This window comes from Miscanthus floridulus, chromosome 8, assembly GCF_019320115.1.
Source record: "Miscanthus floridulus cultivar M001 chromosome 8, ASM1932011v1, whole genome shotgun sequence".
NCBI lineage: Eukaryota > Viridiplantae > Streptophyta > Magnoliopsida > Poales > Poaceae > Miscanthus > Miscanthus floridulus.
This window is the reverse complement of record NC_089587.1, coordinates 154257744-154284000: the sequence shown is the minus strand read 5'-3', so window position 1 is coordinate 154284000 and position 26257 is coordinate 154257744. Positions and strand designations below refer to the sequence as shown.

General features: G+C 44.2%; 1 protein-coding gene across 1 annotated transcript; it reads left to right on the top strand.

The window, feature by feature from the left end:
- The first annotated feature begins 1168 nt into the window (after positions 1–1168).
- Positions 1169–1759, top strand: LOC136470041 (uncharacterized). Its single transcript, XM_066468016.1, has one exon. It carries the CDS (start codon positions 1169–1171, stop codon positions 1757–1759), a length of 591 nt encoding a protein of 196 aa, XP_066324113.1.
- The last annotated feature ends 24498 nt before the right edge of the window (positions 1760–26257 follow it).

Here is a 26257-nt window from a genome sequence, read left to right as displayed (position 1 = left end):
CATGAATGCTAATAATTAACATACATAAGGATTCACTATTAGTATTGCTTTCCACAAAAAGGAACCCAGCAAACCATAAAGCTTATCATATCCCTTGGAGTCGGAAAAATATTCCCACTAGTCGGATAAGTCTTGCGAGTACATTATGTACTCAGGGTTTATTTACCCTTATTGTAGGTGCAACTTGAGGAGTAGCCGTTGTGTGGAGGATTATTCTGGTGGGCACAGACGGATCCTTGTATATTATCGATAGATGTTTATTTTCATTCCGCTGTTTAATTTCCGCACTCTGAACTTGGTAATGTAACAATGTATTTTTAAGAACTCTAGTTGTATGAAATTGATTAAGTATTATAAACTCATTCTCATTATTGGATCTTGGAGGAAAATGTGGATTATTCAAGCTCTCCCTTGGGGTGTGCTCGACGGAATCCGCCCGCTGTAGCTTACTTTTGGGGTGCTTAGTGCCTGGTGGAAGGCGAGCGCCTCTGAGGGTGTGTTATTTTGGAGGGTTCTACCACAGGTGGTATCAGAGCCAGGTTGAGTCTACGAGTTTCATAACTCTTTTCAAAAACCTAAAATTTGGCCAACAAAAGTTTTGCGAAAAGTAGGATGCGATAAATTATATAAATAAGTATAAGCCCTAACAATATGATCTATCTAGGATAGCGGCACTAGTTTTATCTAATCAGTTTCCTACAAGTACACTAACTTACGCTGCGTAAGAATCGTTTAGCATACGGAAAGTGAGTGCGATGTGCCAAAAATTTTTGTGAATGCCGCTATATTCTGGCTTGAGTGAACGGGTAGGCCGATGCATGTATCATGAAAAGAGAATCTTGCCTAAACTAAACTCCACCTACACGTATAATTTGGATTAGTGAATTGATAGGATAACCTAAAAGAATGCTTTAATAAATGTCTTACCATTTCTCTAATCCCTTTTACTAATCTGGAGGGTTATCCTAATTGGTTGGTTCCTATCTATTTTTAGATGAACTTGAGATCCGGTCGTAGGAGCACTAGTGCCGGAGCAGGCCATGGTCTCGGCAAAGGCCAAGGTGAAAGTGGCCAGGGCAATGAGCACGGCAACAGGGAGAGCCATGAGGACCCACTTCTGGCTCCTCCTCCTCCGCCACCGCCGCCTCCGATGACTCATGCAGAGATGATGGCGGAGATGTTGGCTGCTCATCGCGAGTCAGCTCGTGCCATGGAGCTGTTAGCACAAGCTATCGGTGGCATCACTCGTGGAGGCCACGAGGGCAATGGTGGGAACGGGGGTGGTGACTGTGGTCCCAAGGGACCCTCTTCTTATCAGGATTTCTTAAAGACGCACCCACCCACGTTCACACCGACTGCTGAGCCTCTGGATGCGGAGCATTGGCTTTGTGTTCTGGAGCAAAAGTTTTTGCTACTCATCGTAACTGAGGAGCAGAAGGTGCGCTTTGCAGCGCAACAGCTGTTGGGATCTGCTAGTGCATGGTGGGACACATTCAATGCCATGCAGCTAGTGGATCACTATGTGACCTGGCAGGAGTTTACTATGGCCTTCAGGGAGTACTACATTCCTGCTGGTGTTCTAAATAGGAAGTTGATGGAGTTCCTGGACCTGAGGCAAGGAAGCATGTCCGTGATGGACTATGTCAACAAGTTCAACCACATGTCATATATGTTGGGACTCACGTTGATACAGATGAGAAGAAGAGAGACCATTTCTATCACGGCCTCTCTTGCAGCCTGCAGAAGGAGTTATATATAGAAAACTACCAAACCTTTGGGGCTATGATGAATGTTGCTATTGCCGTGGAGGGATTGCGGCGTGACTCTCAGGTAGAATGGAAGCACAAGCGGGTGGCTACTGGGTCTTCTAGTCACCCCTAGGCTCAGAAGGTACAGGTTGTCAGGTGGGTGCCCTATCAGTCTTCGGGTGGGCATTCGTTTTGATAGCCTCAGCAGACCTATCAGGCACCTTCCACCTAGTACTGTGCACCTACTTAGTAGGTGCAACAACAGCAGCCCCAGGGATAGCAGGTCCCACCTTGTCAAGGATAGGGAAACAAGCCTAGTGCTTGTTTCAAGTGTGGCAAGGAAGGCCACTATGCTCAAGAGTGTCCGCAGAACCAGCCTGCATAGTCTGCTCAGCCCTCAGCTAACTCCCATCTGATCAAGCGAATAATTATCAAGAAGAAGGTGCTAGTAAGCCGTTCTAGGCAAGTTAATTTCATGGAGGCTGAGAAAATATTACAGAATGAACCGGTGATGGCTGGTATGTTTACCATTGATCCCCATCCAGCTTATGTGTTGTTTGATTATAGTGCATTCGCATTCATTCATGAGCATGGGATTTGCACACAAACACAATATACCTCTTATGGTTATTCCTTTTGCCTATAAAATCAGTACTCTGGGTGTGCAGTTGGGCGTTAATACTCAGACGGATACAGTGGGGTTAGTGCTAGCCACTCACACTTACCGTCTCTAGTTCATGGTGCTACCAGGGCAGGGCATTGATGCAATTCTAGGAATGAACTGGTTACGTGTATATAGGGTAGTCTTGGATCTGAAGCAGAGAGTTGTTGAGTTACGGCTTCCTTCTTCTGAGGATAGGATGTCTCTTCTTATGTCCTCAGATCTAGCCTTACCTGTTGTTGCTCATGCTAAAGCTTCTCCCGATCTTGCCTCTATTCCTATGGTATGTGAGTTTCTGGATGTTTTTCCTGAAGATCTACCTAGGTTGCCACCGGACAGAGATGTGGAGTTCTCCATTGAGTTAGAACCCGACACTGCTCCTATCTCCCAGTGCTCGTACCGCATGGCCCCGAAGGAATTGGCTGAAATAAAGAAGTAGTTGGAGGAGTTATTGGAAAAGGGATTCATCCATCCTAGCTCTTCACCATGGGGTTATCCAGCCATTTTTTGTGAAGAAGAAGGATGGCACTCTTCGGATGTGTGTGGATTACTACCCTCTCAACATGGTAACCATTAAGAACAAGTATCCTTTACCTCGTATTGATACTTTGTTTGATCAACTAGCTGGTGCCAAGGTGTTCTCCAAGATTGATCTCCGCTCAGGCTATCATCAAATCAAGATTAGACCACAAGATATACTCTACTAGGTATGGGATGTATGAATATCTAGTCATGTCTTTTGGTCTCACCAATGCTCCTGCATTCTTCATGTACCTCATGAATTTAGTCTTTATGCCAGAGTTGGACAAGTTTGCAGTGGTATTCATTGATGATATCTTGATATACTCCAAGAACAAGGAAGAGCATGCCCAACATCTTTGGATAGTACTGACTCGATTAAGAGAACACAAGTTGTATGCCAAATTCAGCAAGTGTGAATTTTGGTTAGATTGAGTGTAGTTTTTGGGACATGTTCTGACACCTGAAGGTATATCTATAGACCCAAGCATGGTGCAAGATGTGCTAAATTGGAAGTCTCCCAAGTCAGTGCACCAGATTTGTCAGTTCCTTGGTCTTGCTAGATACTATCGGCACTTAATTCCTGACTTCTCCAAAATAGTCCAGTCGATGACCAAGCTGCTCCAGAAAGATGCCAAGTTTTTTTAGAGATGGCTTGTGAAGAAGCCTTCCAAGCTTTGAAGAAATTTCTCACTACTGCTCCTGTTCTAGCCCAACCAGATATTAACAGACCTTTTGATGCCGCGAAGATGGGGTTGGGGTGTGTGCTTATGCAGGATGGGCATGTGATAGCTTATGCTTCACGTCAGTTGAAAAAGCACAAGGTGAATTACCCCACCCATGATTTAGAGCTGGCTACTGTGGTGCACGCTCTAAAAATTTGGAGGCATTATTTGTTGGGAAACAAAGTACACATTTTTATGGATCACAAGAGCCGCATTTTTCACTCAGTCCGAGTTAAATATGAGGCAAAGGAGATGGTTGGAATTAATCAAGGATTATAATTTAGAGGTTCATTATCACCCCAGAAAAGCTAATGTGGTAGCTGATGCTTTGAGCCGAAAGTCATATCCGGTTGAAGAAGCACCTTTGTCTCTCAACCATGCTGAGGTGCTAGCTCACATAGCCTTAGTCTTAGATTTACTTGAGTAGATTATTATGGATCAAAGGCAAGACACTTCAGAAATTCCTCGCATCAAGAAATTAATTGTCAAAGGGCGTGGCCCTCAGTTTAGTGTTGATGAGCAAGGGGTAGTAAGATACAAGAATAGATTGGTGGTTCCATCAAATAAGGAGATTAGAAGGAAGATTTTGGATGAAGCTCATCATTCCAAGTTGTCTATCTATCCTGGCAGTAACAAGATGTACCTTTATTTGCACCACTTGTATTGGTGGTCCAATATGAAGCAGGATATCACCAAGTACGTCGCGGAGTGCGACATCTGTGGGAGAGTTAAGGTAGACCATATGCGTACCCCGAGATATTTGCAGCCCTTGCCTATTCCTATTTGGAAATGGGAAGATATTTCCATGGATTTCATTGTGGGTTTACCCTGCACGTCCAAAGGCTATAACTCTATTTGGGTCATTGTGGATCGCCTTACCAAGTCAGCTCATTTTCTTCCGGTGGATACCAGATATTTAGCTAGAAAGTATGCCAAGTTGTATTTAGACCGGATTGTGACCTTGCATGGAGTTCCTCTTACTATCATCTCTGATAGAGGGACAATCTTTGTCTCTCGCTTTTGGGAGCAACTCTAGGAATGTCTTGGTACTAGTCTCCTCTGAAGTTCAGCTTATCATCCATAAACTAATGGCCAAACAGAAAGGGTAAATCAGGTACTTGAGGACATGTTGAGAGCTTGTGCCATTTCTTTTCCTGAGAAGTGGTGAAAGCATCTAGGCCCCTAGTTGGGTTTTGGTGATTAATGACAATACAAGATTACTATGACTAACGTGTGTTTTGCAGAGGCAATTAAGTTAGGTCATGGTAATAGAGATCGATTGGGCAATGGAGGTGGTCATGCCCCAACAATGGAAATTGTTTCGGTTTTCAAAGGATGGATGACAAGGTTAAGGATGACTAGTTCTAAGTGTCGATTGGAGCTGGAGAGACACTTAGAGTAGTTTAGGACTTTGTTTTTCCTTTGGCCGTACTATTAAGGGGGGTATGGATGGGTAGCTTGACCTAGGTGAGTCTAGTGAGTTATGTGTGGTGCACACTTGTTAAAACTAGCACTAGGCAGCTCCACAATAGCCCTATGATCCAATGGAGCAAACTTCATTCACATATGATCGAGAGTTGGAAGTGAATGGAGGGTCAAATACTGACCGGACGCTGGCTTTGGTGTGATCGGACGCTGGCGCAGGGTCCGGTCAGTTCATTTAACTGAGGTGAAATCATTTGGTGTGACCGAACGCTGGAAGGTCAAGTGACCGGATGTTGAGAGCCAGCGTCCGGTCGACTCCAGTAAGGTTCTAGAGAGGGAAAATCATGACCGGATGCGTCTGGTCACACTGTAAACACTGGAGTTCGGGGTATACTGACCGAAGCGTCCGGTCAACATGACTAGAGCATCCAGTCACCCCGCAGAGGCACATAACGGTTCATTTTTTCGCCCATGTTATAAATACCACCTCCACTCGTGTGTGGGGGTATTTTTGCTCATTCCAACAGCTGAGAAACACACCTTAGAGAGTGCCAAGAAGAGCAAGGTCCTAGTGAGGTGATTGAGATTTGAGAATCCAAAGTGAGACCTCATTAGTGAAGATCAAGAGTAGCAAAGTGTGCATCCACCTTCTCATTAGGCTTGTCGTGGTCAAGTGAGAGTTCGTGCTTGTTACTCTTGGTGATCGCCATCACCTAGACAGCTTGGTGGTGATTGGAAGTTTGGTGATCACCTAGCGGAGCTTGTCGGTGACCCAACTCAAGTTGTGAGCGGTTGTAGGTGATTCACCACGACGAAGTGTTAAAGAATCAACCCGTAGAGAGCACTTGATCCTTGCACGGATCAAGGGGGAGCTACACCCTTGCGTGGGTGCTCCAACAATGACTAGTGGGGAGTGGTGACTCTCCGATACCTCGGCAAAACATCGCCGCGTTCTTTCCTCTCTATTTACTTTGAGCATTTACTTTGTGCAATTCAATTCATGTCTTTACATTCTTAGAATTGCCATGCTAGAGTAGGATTGGAACTTAGGTTGCAAGTCTTTTGTGTGGTAGAACAATTAGAAACACTTTTTAGGCACAAGGGGTTAATTGGGCTAACCATAGGACTTGATTATTGAAAGAAATTTAGAATTAGCCCAATTCACCCCCCTCTTGGGCATCTTGATCCTTTCAATTGGTATCAGAGCCTCGTGCTCACATTTTTAGGCTTAACCGCCTAGAGCAAGATGTCTCATGGGGATGGACCTCCTCCTATCTTTGAGAGAGATGACTTTCCTTATTGGAAAATTCGCATGGAGGCATATCTTGAGGCTCTAGATGTTGGTATACTTAGTGCTGCCTCACAAGGCTTCCCAAAACCTCGGGATGTTACTAACTTACAAGGCGATGAGGTAAATTATGAGAAGTGGAATGCAAAGGCTCGAAACACCATCTTTAGAGGCCTTTGCAAAGATGTGTTTAATCGGGTGAGGAACCACAAAGACGCCCATGCACTATGGTCGGATGTTTGTGCGCTCCATGAGGAAACTAAGAGTGAGCGTGAGGAACGCTATCATCTTGTCATGAAAAAGCTCAACTCTTTTGAAATGCTTCCTAAAGAAAGTGCTAATGAAATGTATTCACGTTTGAATGTTCTTGTAGAGGAAGTCAATGGGCTTGGACTTACTCAAATGCAACCATCCGATGTTGTAAGAAAGATCTTGAGTGTCCTCCCCATTGACAAATATGGGCATATTGTGACCGTGCTACATCAAGGTGATCTTTCCACCGCTATACTGACACAAATCTTGGGAAAGATCAATGCTCATGAGATGTATATGCACATCACACCTCAAGATGGCTCATCCTCTACAAAGAAGAAAGAAAAAGACTTAGCATTCAAAGCTAGCCAAGAGAAGGGCAAAGCAAGGCTTGAGTATGAGAGCTCAAGTGATGATGAAGTTGATGATGAAAGCCTTGCTCTCATGGTGAAGAAAACTGCCAAGATGCTAAAGAAGCTCAACAAGAGTGGCATCAAGTTCGATGGCAAGAAGAAGAAGTTCTTCACAAGCTCAAGAAGAAAGCCAATCTCTGAGATGGATTGCTACAATTGTGGCGAACTTGGTCATCTAGCTCACCAATGTATAAAGCCCAAGAAAGACAAGTTCAAGAACAAGAACAAGGGCAAGAAAGATGTCTCAAGCAATGAAGATGAAGATGAGAAGAAAAAGAACAAGCCATACAAGAAGAGAGATGGCAAGAAGAAGGACTTCCACAAGAAGAAGAAGAAGAGTGGAAAGGCTTACATTGTCGGTGATTGGCTCACGGACATTGATTCATCTAGTGGATCATCCAATGATGATAGTGACGACAAGAAGGTGGCCGCTATTGCTATTGACTCATCATCTTCACCGCCACCACCGCCATCATCTTCTACTCACCTATGCCTTATGGCCAAGGGTGAACGCAAGGTATCACATGATGATGATAGTAGTGGTGATGATCATGCTCATAATGATGATAGTGATAGTGATAGCGATGATGAATATGAGTCACCTACTTATGATGATCTTGCTAAATTGCTAAAGAAATACACTAAGATCATTATAAAGACTAGAGCTAAAAATGACAAGCTTGAGATTAAGAATGATTCTCTTTTAGCTAAATGTGACATAGCCGAAAAGACTAGTGTTGAGCTTAGAGAAGCAAATGATGCTATGTCATCCAAACTCAAGGACCTCAAATCTTCTAAGAAAGAGCTTAAAGATAAACATGATAAACTTGAGTGGGTGCACAAAGAGCTCATCACTAGCCATAACAAGCTAAAAGATGAATATACTACTCTCAAGATTAATCATGACAATCTTGTTATTGCTCAAGAATTTTTACCCAATGAGCCACATGATGCTACTAACAATGTTGTTAAGATTGATATAGCTACATCATGTGATGATTTAATTGATGAGAGCATTGAGCAAGGAACTAGTGGCAAAGGCAAGCAAGTGGTTGAAGCCGATGACTATGATGAGTTTGTCAAGCTCAAGAATGATAATGCAAAGCTCAAGAAAGATCTTGAAGAACTCAAAACCACCAAGCCTATTGTGCTAGAAACTATTGTTCATGATGATGGTTTGATCCTTGAGAATGAGAAGCTCAAAGATGAGAACAAGAAGCTCAAGGAAGAAAAGAACAATGATGCTCTCAAGGAAGAAAACAAGAAGCTCAAGTTAGAGAAAGAGCATCTTAAGATTGGATTGAGCAAATTCACTAGAGGCAAATATCTTCAAAGTGAGCTTGTAATGAATACTGTCATGAAGATGGATAGAAGTGGCATTGGGTACATGGCAAACAAAGAGAAGAAGGCTCAAGCTCAACAACAACAATCAAAGCCAAAGCCAAAACCAAAGAGATGCTTTGAGTGTGGACAAGAAGGCCATTTTGCTCATGAGTGCCAAACTCCACCACCACAACCCTTGCCCAAGCATGCTTGACCCTTTGCTTTCAATGCTCACTACATGCTTAGAATGGATTCTAGTGGAAAGATGAAAGTGATGTTCTTAGGACCTCCAAATAAGAATAGGCCTAAGAAAATTTGGGTTGCAAAGTCACTTGTTGAGAAGGTGAAGGGCCCTCAACAAGTTTGGGTTCCTAAAGCTTGATCTCTTGTGTGTAGGTGAACTACAAGACCGGTGGAAGTCATTGGGTTATTGATAGTGGTTGCACACAACATATGACCGGTGATCCTTGTATGTTCACCTCACTAGATGAAGAAGTAGATGGACAAAAAAGAATCAAATTTGGGGATAATTCAAAGGGCAAGGTTAAAGGATTGGGCAAAGTGGCAATATCAAATGATCATTCAATCTCCAATGTGCTATATGTTGCTTCGTTGAGCTTCAACTTGCTATCCGTTGGGCAATTGTGTGATCTTGGCTTCCAATGCTTGTTTACCAAGAAGGAAGTTGTTGTATCTAAGAAGGATGATGAACAAGTGATATTTAAAGGATTTAGATACAACAACCTATATCTAGTGGACTTCACCTCTGAAGATGCAAACTTGAAGACTTGCCTATTCACCAAAACAACACTTGGGTGGCTATGGCATAGAAGACTTACTCATGTTGGGATGAGCTCACTCAAGAAACTAATGAAGAATGATTTGGTGAGAGGATTGAAGGATGTGAAGTTTGAGAAGGACAAGCTTTGTAGTGCATGTCAAGCAGGGAAGCAAGTTGCAAATACCCATCCAACAAAAGCTTCCATGTCAACCGCAAGAGTGCTAGAACTCCTCCACATGGACTTATTTGGACCAACAACATACAAGAGTTTGGGAGGAAATCTTTATTGTCTTGTAATTGTTGATGATTATTCAAGGTATACATGGGTATTCTTCCTTCATGACAAATCCAAAGTTGCATCTTGCTTCAAGATGTTTGCCAAGAGAGCACAAAATGAATTTGAAGTGAAGCTCAAGAAGATAAGAAGTGACAATGGGAAAGAATTTGACAACACAAACATAGAAGTTTATTGTGATGAAGTTGGAATCAAACATGAAGTCTCCGCAACTTATACTCCTCAACAAAATGGTTGTAGTTGAGAGGAAGAACCGGACATTGATCACTCTTGGAAGAACAATGCTTGATGAGTACAACACTCCTAAAGCTCTATGGGCGGAAGCAATCAACACCACATGCTATGCATCTAACCGCCCATTCCTTCAAAAGTTCCTTGGCAAGACACCTTATGAGTTACTCAATGGGAAGAAGTCGGATGTCTCCTTTAGGGTGTTTGGTTGCAAATGCTACATCTACAAGAAGCGGCAACACCTAGGGAAGTTTCAAAGATGTTGTAATATTGGTTTTCTTATTGGTTACTCATCAAAGTCCAAAGCATATAGAGTATTTAATCATGCCACCGGCTTGGTTGAAGAAACATATGATGTGGAATTTGATGAATCTAACGACTCCTAAAGAGCATATGAGAATCTTGATGATGTAGGTGACGAACCATTGAGGGAGGCTATGAAGAACATTCCTATTAGAGACATCAAGCCTAAAGATGATGAAGATGATGTACAAGTGATTGATCCACCTTCTTCATCAAATGTGCCACAAGATGATGAAAAAGATGGGAGAAGTAGAAAATGAAGATACTCATGTCTCCCATGAGCAAATGGTGGTAAAGCACAAGATGTTGATGCTCCACAACCTCCTCCTCAAGTGGTCAATAGAAGAAATACAACTCTACTACAAGATCATCCACAAGATCTCATCATAGGAGTCCATCCAAAGGGTGTAATGACTCGCTCACAAACTTGCTTCATTTATTGCTCATCACTCTTTTGTCTCTTGTTTTGAGCCTACTAAGGTTGAAGAAGCTCTTCAAGATCCGGATTGGATAATGCTATGCATGAAGAGTTGAACAACTTCACTGCAATGAAGTGTGGACTCTTGAAGAGCGGCCACAAAGGAGCATAGAGTCATTGGAACAAAGTCGGTGTTCCGAAACAAGCAAGATGATCAAGGTGTTGGTGGTGAGGAACAAGGCAAGACTAGTTGCAAAGGGGTTCTCTCAAGTTGAAGGTTTGGATTTTGGAGAGACCTTTGCACTAGCTGCAAGATTAGAAGTCATTCGTATCCTCCTTGCATATGGCATCACATCAGGAAAAGGAAATTATATCAAATGGATGTGAAAAGTATATTTTTAAATGGCTTTATTAATAAACTAGTCTAATGTGATCAACCTCCCGGGTTTGAAGACCCTAGCTATCCTATCATTTTATTAGGTTGTCCAAGGCACTATATGGGCTTAAGCAAGCCCCAAGAGCTTGGTATGAGCGCCTTCGGGACTTCCTCCATTGAGAAGGGCTTCACAATTAAGAAGGTCGACACCACACTATTCACCAGAAAGCTGATGGGCATATCTTCATTTGTCAGTGTATGTTGATGATATCATCTTTGGATCATCAATGAAGACTCTTGCAAGAATTTGGTGAATTGATGTCGAAGGGAGTTCGAGATGTCCATGATGGGTGAGCTTACATTCTTTCTTGGTTTTTCCAAGTCAAGCAAATGAGAGAAGGGATCTTCATCTCTCAGAGAAATATACAAAGATCTTCTCAAGAGATTCAAGATGGATGAATGTAAGCCAATCAAGATACCAATGCCAACTAATGGACATCTTGACCTAGATGAGGGGAGGTAACAAGGTTGATCAAACTCTCTACCATTCTATGATTGGTAGCTTGTTTATATTAACCGCATCTAGGCCTGACATCATATTTAGTGTGTGTATGTGTGCTAGATTTTAAGCTAAACCTAAGGAAACTCATTTAATTGCCGTAAAAAGAATCTTTAGGTATCTTAAGCACACACAAGCATTGACCTTTGGTATCCCAAAGGAGCTAGATTTGAATTAATTGGCTATTCCGATTCGGATTATGACCGGGTGCAAAGTTGACAGAAAAAGCACATCCAGAGGGGTGCCATTTGCTTGGTAGATCACTGTGTCTTGGTCACTCCAAGAAACAAAATATGTGGGCTTTGTCCAACCGCCGAAAGCGGAATACATTGCCGTGGGTGCTTGTTGTGCACACATACTTTACATGAAACAAACTTGTGCTAGACTATGGTGTAGTTCTAGATAAAGCACCTCTTTTGTGCGACAATGAAAGTGCGGTAAAACTTTGCAAATAATCCGGTTCAACACTCTCGCACCAAGCACATAGATATCCGCCATCACTTTCTAAGAGATCATGTGGCTAAAAATGATATATCACTAGAAGGTTGTAAGGACCGAGGATCAATTGGCGGATATCTTTACTAAACCGCTAGATGAGGCAATATTTTGTAGATTGCAGAATGAACTAAATGTGCTTGATTTTAGTAACTTCACTAAAAATTGAGCTTGTGTTGTCCCTTGCATTGCATTGTAATATACAACATGTTTTAATGCTTTATATTGCATATAGGGCTTGTCTAACATGGTTAAGATAACCGTCGAAAAGCGTATGAAGAAGCTTAACCTTGGCATCAAACTTGACAAGCAACTAGATTTACATTCAAGTATTGCATATGCATGAATGTTGTTTTGTCGTTTGTCTTCAAATCGCCCTCTTTGCGCCTATTTTCTTAAAAAGAATTATACCTAAGGCAAAATATTTTGAAAAACTTGAGGGTATTGAGAGGATGTCACTCACATCAGTCTCAATTGGTGTTTATTTGGATCTTATTGGAATTGGAACTTGATTGTGAATAGGCAGCGCGAAGGACTTTGAAGATTTGCTGAAGAGGAGTGACCGGAACGCTGCACCGGACTCTGGTGTCCAGCGTCCGTCAGTTCACAGGAGGTAAACCTACTGCCAAAGGAGTGACTGGACGCTGAAATAGTGTTTTTCCAGCGTCCGGTCAGAAGGTGCTTACAGCGTCCGGTCGATATGAAGACTCAAGGCTAGGTGACCGGACTCTGGCTGCGTCCGGTCGGTGTCCACCGGACGTGTCTGGTCATGATCCTAGAGGATTTGGCCTCTCTAGAATCAACCGGACGCTGGGTGGTAGCGTCCGGTCGCTACGCACTGGAAGCGTTTGGTCAGTAGACAACGTGCGGCATAACGAACTCTTTTTTCATTTTCCTTCTTTATCTCGTGGGGGGGCCACCTTATAAGCTAATCGGTTTTAACCTAATCCACCGTCGCCGCCTCCCATGCCCACATCGCCAGTAGAGCCGCCGCGCCGCGCGCTTGCCCGCGCATCACCGCAAGCTCGTGCGCTGCCGCTCCCAGCACCGCTCGCCCGTGCCGCCGCCACTACCCCTACTCAGCGCTGCCCGCCAGCAGCCCCTCGCGCCAGGTGCTGCTCCTCCACGCCCGTGCCCTGCCAAGCACCACCGCGCCGGCGACCCACTGCAGTTCCACCGCCAAAGCACTACTGATCCAGTGCTGGGGCCGTCGATTCACTACTAACCCTAACCCTAGATTCGGTGGTTTCCTACGGATCGCTTCTCTTTTCTCCTCGGATCGCCGGTTCGTCAGGGTAGCTTGCCCGCGTTTCAATTTCGTACCTAAATTACTTGCTTCCTAGGGTTTCGCATCTATTAGGTATATTGTATTTATTTGTATACCCTATCTATTCCATCGTGCAGTGAGTCGGTGCCGTTGAGATCGTGTGGCAATTGTCAGTTAACTCGGGGCTAAGCTCGCGAGTACGGATCGAGGCCAAGCCTCGGAAGCGACAGATTGACAGTTGATCTTTGTCAGCGGTAGTTTTTCTTCAGATTATCAGATGGCTTGCACAAAGAATGTCAGTGGTGGTCTAGGAGATGAGGATCCAAGGCGTCCACCTCGCTTGCCTGCAGATCCTAAAGGCAAAGCGACGAAGAAGCTAGCAACCCAGAAGCGAAAATATCCAGATGCAGAGACAACAAGAGCAGCCGCAGTTGTAGAGGCCACAGAGCGTCCCGAGAGAGGAGGCGCTCGTAGTGGAGTTGTTATTGCAGATCATCTATCACCAGAAGCGTAGGGCAGACTTGAGCGTATTGAGCGTCTTCATGGTGGTCCACCTGGGACTGTCATGATGGCAGGACGACGTCTTGCCATTGAGGAGCCTTAGCCTCAGGAGGAGTCATAGTAGGAGCCACAGCAGCAGCCCCCACCAGCAGAGCCGACAGAGCAGACTCAGGAGGGCCAGCTGGCCGAGGAGACAGAGGAGGCACCTCAGCCTCAGCTTCGCCGCTCTGGTCGTACTCGTGTCCCAGTCAAAGCCGAGGGCCGACACACAGCGGAGGGGTTCTCGTCCACCGCCCAGACCATAGGGTCCACCTCTAGTGACCCATCTTGACTTGAGGGCTGCCATGGCCAAGCAGGTTCAGCAGCTGAGATTTGTTGATTTTGAGGTATGGTTTCCACCGAGGAGGGATGAGAGAGCTTCAGAGGGCTTTTACACTCCACTACAGGAGGATTTCTGTAATGCCTATCTCAACAGTGGGGCAGTTTTCATATCTCAGAGGGTGTGCCACATTGACCCTATAGTTGCAGCAGCTAAAGAGCACATTCGCCCCTACCTCACATATCTACCAGGGCTATCAGGTTTGATTGAACGGACTAGACTATATGTTGCATCTTGGGTTCGGTAGTTCTATGCTTCCCTCTGGATTGACCCGCAACATAGATATATTCACTTCGCATTTGGAGGAAGAGACTACCGCCTGACAAGTCAGAGGGTCAGGGTGTGACAGAACCACCCAATTTATACAAGATCAAGTATGGCTGTCCCCGCTAACACGTTGACACGCACATACTTTCACTTATATAAACCCGGTAGTCCGCTGAGTGTCCCGAAAGACCTCGATAAATCAATATCACAACCAAGATCGTGTGATTAAGCAAATACACATCACATATGTAGGGTTGCAGCAGAAATAATATTACAAATGGGTTCACAAATAATAGTACAAGTTTGGGTTTCAAAACCGCTTAGTGAAAACAACATAGCTTTCAAATGATTACCTTAATATAAGTTCTAAATACATTGCTAGCATAAGTGACATCATCCGACAAAAGCATATAGACGAGAGTAACTATAGAATCACTGAGCCCACCGGTGGTTAGCCACCAACCTCAACAGGCCGAGAACTCCACCTGCAACATGGTGGGATAAACCCTGAGTACTCGAATGTACTCAGCCAGACTTACCCGTTAGAAACCAAAACAATAACACCAATGATCATGCATAGCTTAATTTAGTGGATCTAGCTGGACAACCTTTTTGCATAAAAGCTTGAGTAACCATTAGTATTATTCACCTGTACTAGCAGTGACTTTTAGCCATTACCTACCATCTATATTAGCACCTATACTAATCAATCACTTGATTAAGTTGCAAACAATAATAACCATATCAGGTATTTCATGGCTCATTGTCATCATCATCATTATCATCATCATTTAACCATATCTTTAAATTTAGTGAATCTACGTTGCCACTGCTCAGTCAAGTTCTCACTATCCGGGAGAGACAGCGATTTGAATCGATTCCTATCCAGCTGGAGGGGTATTCCTAAACACAAACCCTGCTTCCCCCCGTCAGGGTCACAACAAGTCACCGCTGGTACAATTCAGGAGTCGTGAGTCCGAACAGTGCCGCAAAATCAGAGAACCACTCTGCCATGAGTGCTCGGTGACTTAACCCGCCCTTGGGCTTACGCCAATGGCTCCCCGCACATCCTTACTTCCATCCAGATTGCGGACCCCTACTCGCGTCCCCGGCCTGAATCGAGCTACTAGGCTTCGCGGTCGGAATGACTTATCCGGCCATCTAAGTGTTAGGCTACGTTCAACATGACATGAGGACGTACAGCGCATCGGTCCTTAAACGACATAGATGGGGATAGATTTATACCCAAGACCTCTATGCCTTGTTGCTGCACTACCGTCATCCCGTCCGGTCTCTTTTTATTATTAACACATGGTTATTTTTCATGATAGCAAATATAGCTAACCGTGACCAGAGCTCATCCTACATCTCGCAGGTGACAGGAAATCACCCGACTTCTACCGGTCTATGCATAGCTAAGCATCATTCAATCCTGCACTTAATTAGGATTCATAGGATTTTATCTGGACAAGGTAAGGATATAATGCAACAATTGGTTCCAACCAATTCCTATACTTAATGCATCATCAACAATAAAAGATACTCAAGATATTTGTAAAAACATGGGAGACTTAGAATGCTCTGGGGCTTGCCTAGGATCCGACACAAGTCAGTTTAGTTAGCTTGCACCGTCTTGGTGACATCTCCGGTCCTAGCACTTGCGTAGTCCTTCCATCTTCGGGATAGATCCACCAAACCCAATCTTTGAGTTCGGCTCCACATCACATCCTTCACGTGGTTCATCTAGCGTACCTAAATGAGATGCAAGATGCATGTGTATGAATGTGATGAATGGTAACACAAGATGCATCACATAAGCATTCAAGACAAACACAAGATTATACAAGACATAGACACCAATAGCTATTTAACTAACATCCCACAACTAACTATAGAGAGCAAGCACATCAAGCATGACACAAGTTTAACAAGGTCACAAGTATCATAACTTGACCAGCAACAAGGGCATAAGCCACACTTAGCAACACATGGAGTAAAACAACCACAACTAGCATATGTCTATTTTTGGACCGGAAACAACAGCTTCATGTTTGGATCATAACTAGAGTTATACAAATCCAATAGCCATGCAACAGGACATTCTGGAAATCTTATGAAATTTTCTACAATTCATCTTTAATCATCTTAGCACGATTCTCAAGTTAACTAAGTCAAATATACCCATTTACAGAAACTGGTCTAAACAAGACAGTGAGCAATCAATTCTGTAACCCAACTTTAAATAGCTATAACTCTTAAACTACTTAGCCAAATGTCACCAAATTTAATAGAAGCTAGATACATGAATTAGCTACAACTTTTGTATAAACAAGTTTCACAACAAAGCACATTATCATGAAGAACTTTGCTAAGTTCCCAGATCTATCCATAAACCACATCGGCAAAAAAATAATTATTAACTTATGTTGCAAATACATAATTGGGCAAAACCAACTTTACCAACATTTCACACATGACTAAAGAACACCAGAAAGCATGGTGCTCACCTCTAAATAAATTTTCTTAAAGCATTTCTTAATTTATTTAGACATCAAGGTGTATTTATGAACATATACCAAAAATACACAATAAATACTACAAAAATTACGGTAGCTCACATATCCTCTCAATAGTCTACTGTACAAATTTCATACCATTTTCATAAGTATAGCTACCTCTATGAAAAAGACAATTTGCTATTGCAAGAAATCATGTGAGAGCGAGATAAACCAATAACTCACTCATACTTCATCCAATACTCATGAAATTTTTACCACACATCAACTATCACATGAGTAGCATGCCACAAAAATTTCACTTCATTTGGAGCCCTAGATCTGCAGTTATGGAAAATAACAAATTCAACTAGCATTACAACCTTACTGCACAAATCTTTTTTTACCGCAAAATATTTAAACTAAAACATGCCATATTATAGATCTAGTGCATAGATAATTTCACAAGGATTCCAAAAAGTCCTCATTTGCTATTTTATGATTTTTCTATGAATTACTATGAATTTTCAAAGATTCAGCAAATTTACTGCAAATAGGTCCTTATCGGCACTATTCATTTGAGTCACAGACTTTACAGTTAGACTCTTCCCTTTGTCGAATTCTAGCACGGGGTTCCTGACGCGAACTTGAACAGAGGACGCCAGGGAATCGGTCGGTGGCGGTCGGAGAAGGGCCGGCGGCGGCGGGGGGAATGGTGGGGAAGCACCAGGAGCCTCGCGCGCACGCGTAGTGATGCTCAGCTCAGCCCGAGGTGGCCCGTAGTCTCCCAGCCACGTGCACCGGCGGTTAGAGGCGACGGCGGCCGGCGGCTACGGTGCTTCCAGCACAGTTTTGGACGGCGAACATGAGCACGGAGTGTAGGAGAGGGAGGCGAAGCTGATGGTTGTGCTCGTGCGGAGCGAGGGGGCTAACAGAGGGGAAAACGGCCACAGCACCGGCGAGCTCGGAGCTCAGCCATGGCGGCTACGGTGCGGTCGTGGTCAGAGAGCGAGAGCGAGTGGGGAGGGGCAGGGAAAGAGTGAGGGAAGCCGAGAGGGGCTCGGGCGCTTAACACCGTGGCGAGGAGAGGGCAGGGCGCGTGGCAAGGACGGGGGCACGCGGCGTCCATGCACGGTGGCCATGTCGGCATTCCGACGAACAGGTGGCACGCGCCGCGGAGTGGGGAAGGTGGAACGCCGTTTTGGGCCGGCTCGGGTTCGAATTTGTAACACCTCGGGTGTTAGCCTTGCATAACTTGACTTGCATAACATGAGCATGATCATCCAACATTCATAAACAAGCATTTACAATTGAAACATTGAATCGAAACATATGCAACGTTGCTTGTTGTTGCATGTTTCTTTGTACTTATGCAACTGATCATGAATATAAACATGTACTTGGTAGATTAGAGTCACCAAAAATATTTGGCAATGCTTAGGTTCACAAATGGAACATGGATCATGAATGTCATTTTTTCATGGTCAAGTCTTTAAGGCATATTTCATGTGATTGCTTTCAATAGCTCTATGAGTGACTACTACATGAAATGCTTGAATGGCCTTGCAAATTGCTCAAAAATGCTTAGGATATCATTAGGAACAACTTTGGTATTTAGTGCTAAGGCTAGTTTGGTCATTTAGCCATGGTTTGTGTATGTATCATGATTTCAAAGTGACATGTTTGACTAAAGTTGAACTAAGTGTTAGGGACCTTGCATGGAGGAGTTCACTAAAGCAAAGTTGTAGTGTTTGACATAAGGAACAACTTTCATTTTTGGGTCATGGACTGATTTAGCTTCTAACATGCTTGAATGGGTCCCACAAAAACCAGCAAAATCTTGATTTCAACACTTAAGAAAATTTTTCTAAGTCAAGTTCATTGAACAGCCTGACAAGCTGACCTTCAGGGCATTATAACTTGAATTCGGTTGAGAATTGAAACACAATCCTTGAACAACATTTGAAGCTGGTACATGGGTCTACAAATTCTATTCAGTATGTTTGCACGAAGGAGCCACCGATTAGCCGGTAAATCGATTTGAAAATGCGCTGTTAGGCTCGACTTCGGGACTTAACTGACGAACTGAATCGTTTCGGTGGCCGACCGGCTTCAGGCTTCGCACGCCGCGTGTCCCCGGCGACGGCCGCGCGTCGCCAGCGCTCTATCCGCGTAGGCCACGCCACGCCCGAGCACGCCTTCATCACGCCAGCGCCCGCCCGCACTCAGCCGCGCTCCCATTTCCCTTCTGGCGTCCTTTCTTCCCCGCTGCAGCAATCGCCGAGCGCCCGCAGCTCCGCCGTCGCCATAGCCGCGTGCAGCCCACGCCTAGCCACTCCAGCACCACCACCATAGCTTCCCCGTCTCCCCAGCGACCCACTGCTCCCTCCCGTGCCCGCTGACAGAGCTCGGTAAGCCCCAGTGCCGTGCAAAGGCTCACCGGAGCTTCGCCGCCGTGGTCCGTCATCGTGGCCACGCCGTTGTAGTCTACCTTTCCGCATGATAGCTGGTGCGCTAGGTCCGCCATAGTACCCTGGTGCTCGTCCGAGCCTTAGATCGAGCCACCGATGTCGTCACCGGTGTTTTGCCATCGTTCCGCCCCGCCGTGCCGCCATTGTAGCCGCCATAGGCGCTAGCTCCGACGAGAAGGTCACCCACGTAGCTCAATCGATGCGCGTAGTCGAGTAGATCATCGTGTGATGATGTCACCGCCGGCGAGTTCGCCGTCGGCGAGCTCTAGCCACGCCAGCACCGCGCAGCGCCGCTGCTCTGCTCCGTGTCACTGACGCATGGGGTCCCCTGACCAGCGGGTCCCACCGGTCAGCGACAGCAGTGTAGTAGGCTAGTTCAAATATTCCAGTTTTTGATTTGTTTTGCGAATTTTGTATCTTCAGTTTGGTAGCTCCTAAAATTGTGAGATAAATATGGTTGTGTTCCTTAGGAAATGTAGTATTTAAGAAAAATATGTTCTTGGGTTCAACAGTAGAAATTTCTGGAGATTTAAATAGGGTTTTGAAATGTGCTTTTGAATGCATTTAAATTTGTTTATTTTATATCTAGAGTTCCTGTGCTCCAAAAATTATGAAATTTTTGTGGTAGGCTATTCTTGTCATATATGAGCTTGGGTAAAAATTTGAAGACCAGTGCATGTGTAGATTTATAGTTATAGATTTTTCTTTTATAAATAGTTAATCCTTGCATGAATTTTTATAAAGTAATTATGAGTCCAAAATTCATGAAATTTATTGGAGGTAATACTAGTACCATATGGATGTTAAGAAAAATAAGAAATCTGTTGCTTGACACTTTTCAATAGGATTTTCCATTTATGCTATTTCAAGCCTTGCTTCCTTATCATTTTTGTATAGAAGGTTCTACTTAGCAAAATGACATGAAATTTTTATAGTAGTCCTTTGATAGCATTAGTAAGACTCTGTAAATTTTTGAGAATTTATTAAGCACATCTGATATATATTTATTATTTAACCTAGATATCTAAATAAAATAATAAAGGCAATTTAATAAATAGTTTGGGCTTCACCATTATATCATCTTAACTGTATTTGGTATGCTTCAACTGTTGGTAGGTTCTCAGTTGTCAAATTTTGAATGATTACCTGAAGTAGAAGTATTCTTACTTTATATTGCATGTTAAATAGTTTCCGGACTGATTCTAGAGTGTGATGAGTTGCATGTTGAAACTGATGTGTACTGTAAAAATGGTTAATAACAAAGTCGTAGAGAATTTGATAAGCTTTCCAGAAAGTCCGGGATCACTGCTTTTGGATTTGTAGAACTCCAGTTATGAGTGAAACAAGTAGCTACTGTTTGTGGCATAGTCGATGCATTGTAGAAATAGTTAAGTAGTAATCGAGAAGAGATATGCACCTACTCAAACAACGTAATGCACTTGTTAACATATATGCATTCGTAATACTTATACCATACTCATGCATCTAGGATCGGAGGAAGAAATCACATTGCTGGAATTCGAAGAAGCAGAGGAAGGGAACCCGCAGGAGGATCCGCAAGCCGCAGCTCCCGAAGGCGTGGAGCAGAACCCTGAAGAGCTTCCAGAGTGCCCTGATCATCGCCCTACTTCCTTTCTACGAGGCAAGCCCCGGAGCATTATAAGTCTCCCAGTAATTTACAAATGTTTACTTACGTATTTATGATTGATGCATTAGGTTATAAGAGTTGAATGAAACCACTTGATGCATGTACAATCCTTGTCCAGATATTATCCCTTAACCGGTATAGGTCCAGGATCGAATATATATGCTTAGCCATGCTTAGACCGGTAGAAGTCGGGTGATGTCCTGTCACCTGCGAGATATAGGTGGATACCGGAGCACGGTTGGCTATATCTGCTATCGTGGAACAGAACCATGAGGTAAAAGTAAATTGAGACCGGACGGGAGGTCGATAGGGAAGCAACAAGGCATGGAGGTCTTGGGTGTGGACTTATCCCCGTCTGTGTCGATTAAGGACCGTACCGTTGTTGGCGCTTCTGACAAGATTGAACGCATGCCTCTCACTTAGCTGGCCGGATAACTCGTTCCGACCGCGAAGCCGAGTAATTCAACTCAGGCCAGGATCCGTTCTGTTGTGCGCTCCTTCCGGGGAACGATCAGACTGAGCCCAAGGGCAGGTTTGGCCTGAGCATCCTGGCATCTGGTGTTCCAGATTGTGCGGCGCGGTACAGACCCGCGAAATGTGTACCTGAGTTGTACCAAAGGTGACCTAAGACTATCGTGGCTGGTAGATCTGGGTTTGTGTTAGGAATAAATTCCCAGCTGGTTGAAATCGATTCGAATCGCCGTCTCTCCCGGATAGTGAGAAACTTGGCTAGTCCCAACATCGTAGCAGCTATATTATGAAACATGATGGTTCAGATGAATATGGAATTACAATACCTGCTATGGTTACTATTGTATGCTTCTAAATGATATACCACATGTTTGGCACAGGATAGTTGCTAATCTAGAAATGGATAGTTATAATTAACTTGATAAAGGAATCATAATTGTACAATGGGTAATTGCTTTTTTCGCAAAATGTGGTCAAGTTACGTCCACTTATACAGCCTTGCATGATCCTTGGAGTCATTTTATTTCTGGTTCATGACGGGTAAGTCTAGCTGAGTACCTTCTCGTACTCAGGGTTTATTTTCCCATTGTTGCAGATGGCACTGTGTATCATGGTTATTGCAAGAGTTGCTTCTATCCCGCTGTGGATGAGGAGTAAGCCTTGGGCAGGCTTCTTTAGTAATTCCTATCTTTGCTTTTGTGGACCGTGATCTGGCCTGGCACTGTATCAAACTATGTTGGAAACTTTATCTTCGAACTTATTTGCTTCCGCTTTAATTATCAAACTCGGTTTGTAATAACTTTTTATTCGTACTCTAATAATGAAAAGTATCTGTGAACTTTATGTAATATGTGGCATGTATGTTAAATCCTGTACGATCTTGGTTGTTGTAAATCGTTTATCGAGACCCGTCACGGTACTCGACGGACTACCGGGTTTATATGGGTTCAAGTATGACAGTGCGACCACTTGTGGATTGCCATTGTACTTGTATTCTTATAAATTGGTCGGTTCTGCGACAGCTGGTATCAGAGCAAGATTCAACGTTAATTGTCACAAGTGTATTTAAAACAAAAGTTTTGTTTTCCAAAAACCCTTCTCTAGCAACTAATAGTTATTTAATAGGTATTTGAAATCTAAAGTGTGCCAATGATCACTTTCCTTATGCCCAAATTAAGGACTATTAGGTGGCTATTTAAGTACTAACATGGGGGTTTTTACTTCGTCGTCCATACGGCGTGCTATAGTATGGATGCCATTCACTTGAGTGGTAATGTATGGATCAAATGCCTCTACGCCAAGGTAAGATGAGTGTATGACCGCAAGATGTGAGCGTGCGGTCGGGAAGAGTTAGCTTTGGTACGGCTATGTATACATGCTTGCATGTGTGTATGGTGCGTATTTAATTGTGGGTTTAAATTCTTGTCGGGTAGATTGATACGGAAGTATATGTATGGGTATACATATATGAAAGTATTTACAATTACATTCTGCATATTCATTATGGGTTTAGGGCTGAAATGAAATTTTATGCAGGTACACTAACAACGAAACGTGTAGCTCGACTAGTTACGCTATTATGAGAAAACGTATGTATGCCACCGTGTCTACCGTTAGAAACAAATTTTTCCTAAGTTTGTGAGGACGTATGGCACGAGCATGCATCATGATAAACTACCATTCACATAATTACATTGTTCCTCCCCTTATAAAATTCTTACTCGGTTATGTAACTCTTATCCATTATGGCATTGTCTCACCAAGGGGTACATGTTAATGGTGCAGATGGCACGCACCAAGCAGACTGCTCGCAAGTCCACCGGAGGCAGAGCTCCTAGCCGTCAGCTTGCTCCACATACCCGTCAACGTCACACGTTCCTTGGAGAGTTTGGGATGCCTACACTCTTGTGGAGAGTGCTCAGCTATGTAGGTTATCCTGATGGAATGGAACCCCGTTACTTCTGGGCGAATGAGCGGTTGGGAGAAGGTCTCTTAGTTACTGTGGAGGCCATTGTTCGTCCCCGAGGTGACGATTCAGAGTGGACAGGCTGGTGTTATGAGTCAACTGGCAGGACTGCTGAAGAAGCAGCTGGCAGGGCAGCCTTTGGGATCTTGAGGAATATCATGGATCGTTTTCCTCAGGAGCTGGCAGCCGCTTTGGTTGGAGTCTTTCCAAGAGGTAACCCATCCACCGACTCATGGCAGCAGGCAAGAGGAAGATCTTTGGAGGTTGGTGCCGCAGAAGGGCAGAACAGTGATAACCCTGCCATGAGCGCCATGTTCGCAATGATGAGAGTGTTAGATGGAGTTGAGGGTAGCCTCAGACGTGTGTCTGGTGCACTTGGTCATGCCCGTGAGGACCGACGTCAGCTTCAGAGGGAGCACGACGCCAAGATTGAGAGGCTCACTGAAGAGATGACTCGGTTAACTCACCAGCGAAATGCAGCCTGGACCAGGGAAGATGTCCTGAGAGCTCGACAGTTTGAGCTGGGACAGCAGCTGGCCAATGCTGAAGAATACAACGATAATCTGCATGAAGAGGTTCATCTACTGCACAATCAGCTCCACCCTTATGTTCCACCTGGAGCCGCAGAAATGGATCTAGAAGGATACAAGGAAGGTGAGGAAGAAGTGGAGCCTAAAGAAGAAGTAGAACCTGAGGAAGGAAATGATTCTGCATCTGACCTCGATAGTGATCATGATGAGGATTAGATCGCTTCGCATTTAGTGGAAGGACTAATGTATCACCTCTATCTATGTAATGGACATGTAGTTTGAAGTTGGCATTAGTAACCAGACTATCATGTAATGTTAATCGCATGTTTGGACGAACGTCAATGCAATTCCTGTACTTTGTCGTTAATCACGCTTTAAAAATTGCATGCGTTATGAGCACGATAAGTGGTCAAATTGGCGATGTCATGTTGCGAGAATGAATTGTTATGCCTCTGTTTTTATTGTGCTTTTGAGAATTTTCTCCAGTAATTTCAGTTTGGCATGAGTACCTAATTCATCTGCAATCTCTTGGCATCAACCAATAATCGCTTATTGTTGCAACTTCGCAGATGACGCGCACCCGTGCAGGAGCTAGTAGCAGCCAGGATGGCAACCACGATGACCTGCCACCCCCACCGCCGCCGTCTGCTCAGGAATTCTTTGCCCAGTTCCTAGGGAGCCAGAGGACAATGGAAGAAGCCTTGCGCCTTATTGCGCAAAACACTGCTCGTGGCCACCCACAGCAACCGGGGGCCGAGCCAAATCAGCACAGTTCATTCAAGGAATTTCTGGACACAAAGCCGCTGATCTTCAAGGTGGCTGAGGAACCACTGCAGGCTGATGAGTGGCTGAATACCATCGAGCAGAAATTTCATCTGCTAAGGGTCACAGAACACCTGAAAGCATAATATGCTTCTCATCAATTGCAAGGACCAGCAGGAATCTGGTGGACGCACTTTCTGTCGTCTCTGCCTGCTAATGCGAGAGTGACCTGGGATCAATTCAAGCTGGCTTTTAGGGGACATCATATTCCCCCAGGCCTGATGCGCATGAAAGCAGCAGAATTTATGAGGCTCACTCAGGGAACCAAGTCACTCACAGAATATATGCACGCATTCAACAACTTGTCAAGATATGCTCCAAGTTTCGTGGATACTGAAGAGAAAAAGATTGAGAGTTTCAAGCGAGGGTTGGGTACCAAATTAATGAAGACGATGGCAAATTCTCGATGTGCCACGTACAATGAGTTTATTAGTGATGCCTTGACCCAAGAAAACCACAACAACATGCATGCAGTTGCTAAAGGTCGCAAGAGGGCCTATGAGGCCGGTGCATCTGGATCTTTCCAGTCAAAAGCGCCTATCGCAGCTAGGCCACAATTCCGTCCACCTACACCCAAGTTCAGGCCTCCACCACCAAAAGCTCAGAATAATAGGCCACAGAAACCATTTTGTAAGGCGTTCACTATTGCCTTACCAAAAGGAAATGGCAATCAGGACAGCTCCGCCGGATTCAGAAGTAATCAACCTTGTTTCAACTGCAACCAACTGGGTCATTGGTCCAAGGAGTGCCCCCACCCCAAGAGGAATGGCAACCCCACGCAGAACAATCAGAGGCAGGTGAATGCCAGGGCACGTCAAGGACAAGTGCATTATACCGCTGTGGAGGAAGTGCCCGCCGGAGAAGTTGTCACGGCTGGTATGTTTCTTGTCAACAAGCATCTCGCTGTTGTTTTATTTGATTCGGGAGCTTCTCATTCATTTATGAGTCAAGCATTTGCATCTAGACATGATCAAGAAATAATAGAAGTAAGTAAAGGGGGTTTTAACATAAGTTCAGCAGGGGGAATTGTTACTACCAAAAAGATAGTCAAAAATGTACTCATCTTGATACAAGGGAGGGAGTACACAACAGATTTGATAATATTGCCGGGATTGTCGATAAGTGTAATCTTAGGCATGAATTGGATGAAGGATCATGGTGTTCTTATTGACACTAGCACCCGTACCATTATGTTGAGAGAACCCATGGGAGGGAATGCTTTTCTAGTCCCACTCTCCCGCGATTTCGAACCCCAACATTTAGCCTGTGCTATCCAAGCCGCCACCATATGTGATATTCCTGTGGTTTGTGAGTTTCCGGATGTATTTCCAGAGGAATTACCAGGTCTACCGCCGGATAGGGATGTGGAATTTAAGATCGAATTAGTGCCAGGTACCGCACCCATATCCAGAAGGCCATATAGAATGCCACCCAATGAGTTAGTAGAACTCAAGGTTCAATTGCAAGATCTATTGGACAAAGGTCTTATCCAACCTAGCTCATCTCCGTGGGGATGCCCAGCATTGTTTGTGAAAAAGAAGGATAAGTCACTGAGAATGTGTGTAGATTACAGACCGCTCAATGCTGTGACAATCAAGAACAAATATCCGTTACCCCGCATCAACATC

Coding starts and splice junctions, on each gene's coding strand:
- LOC136470041 (XM_066468016.1), top strand. CDS start 1,169: ATGGCGGAGATGTTGGCTGCTCATCGCGAGTCAGCTCGTGCCATGGAG.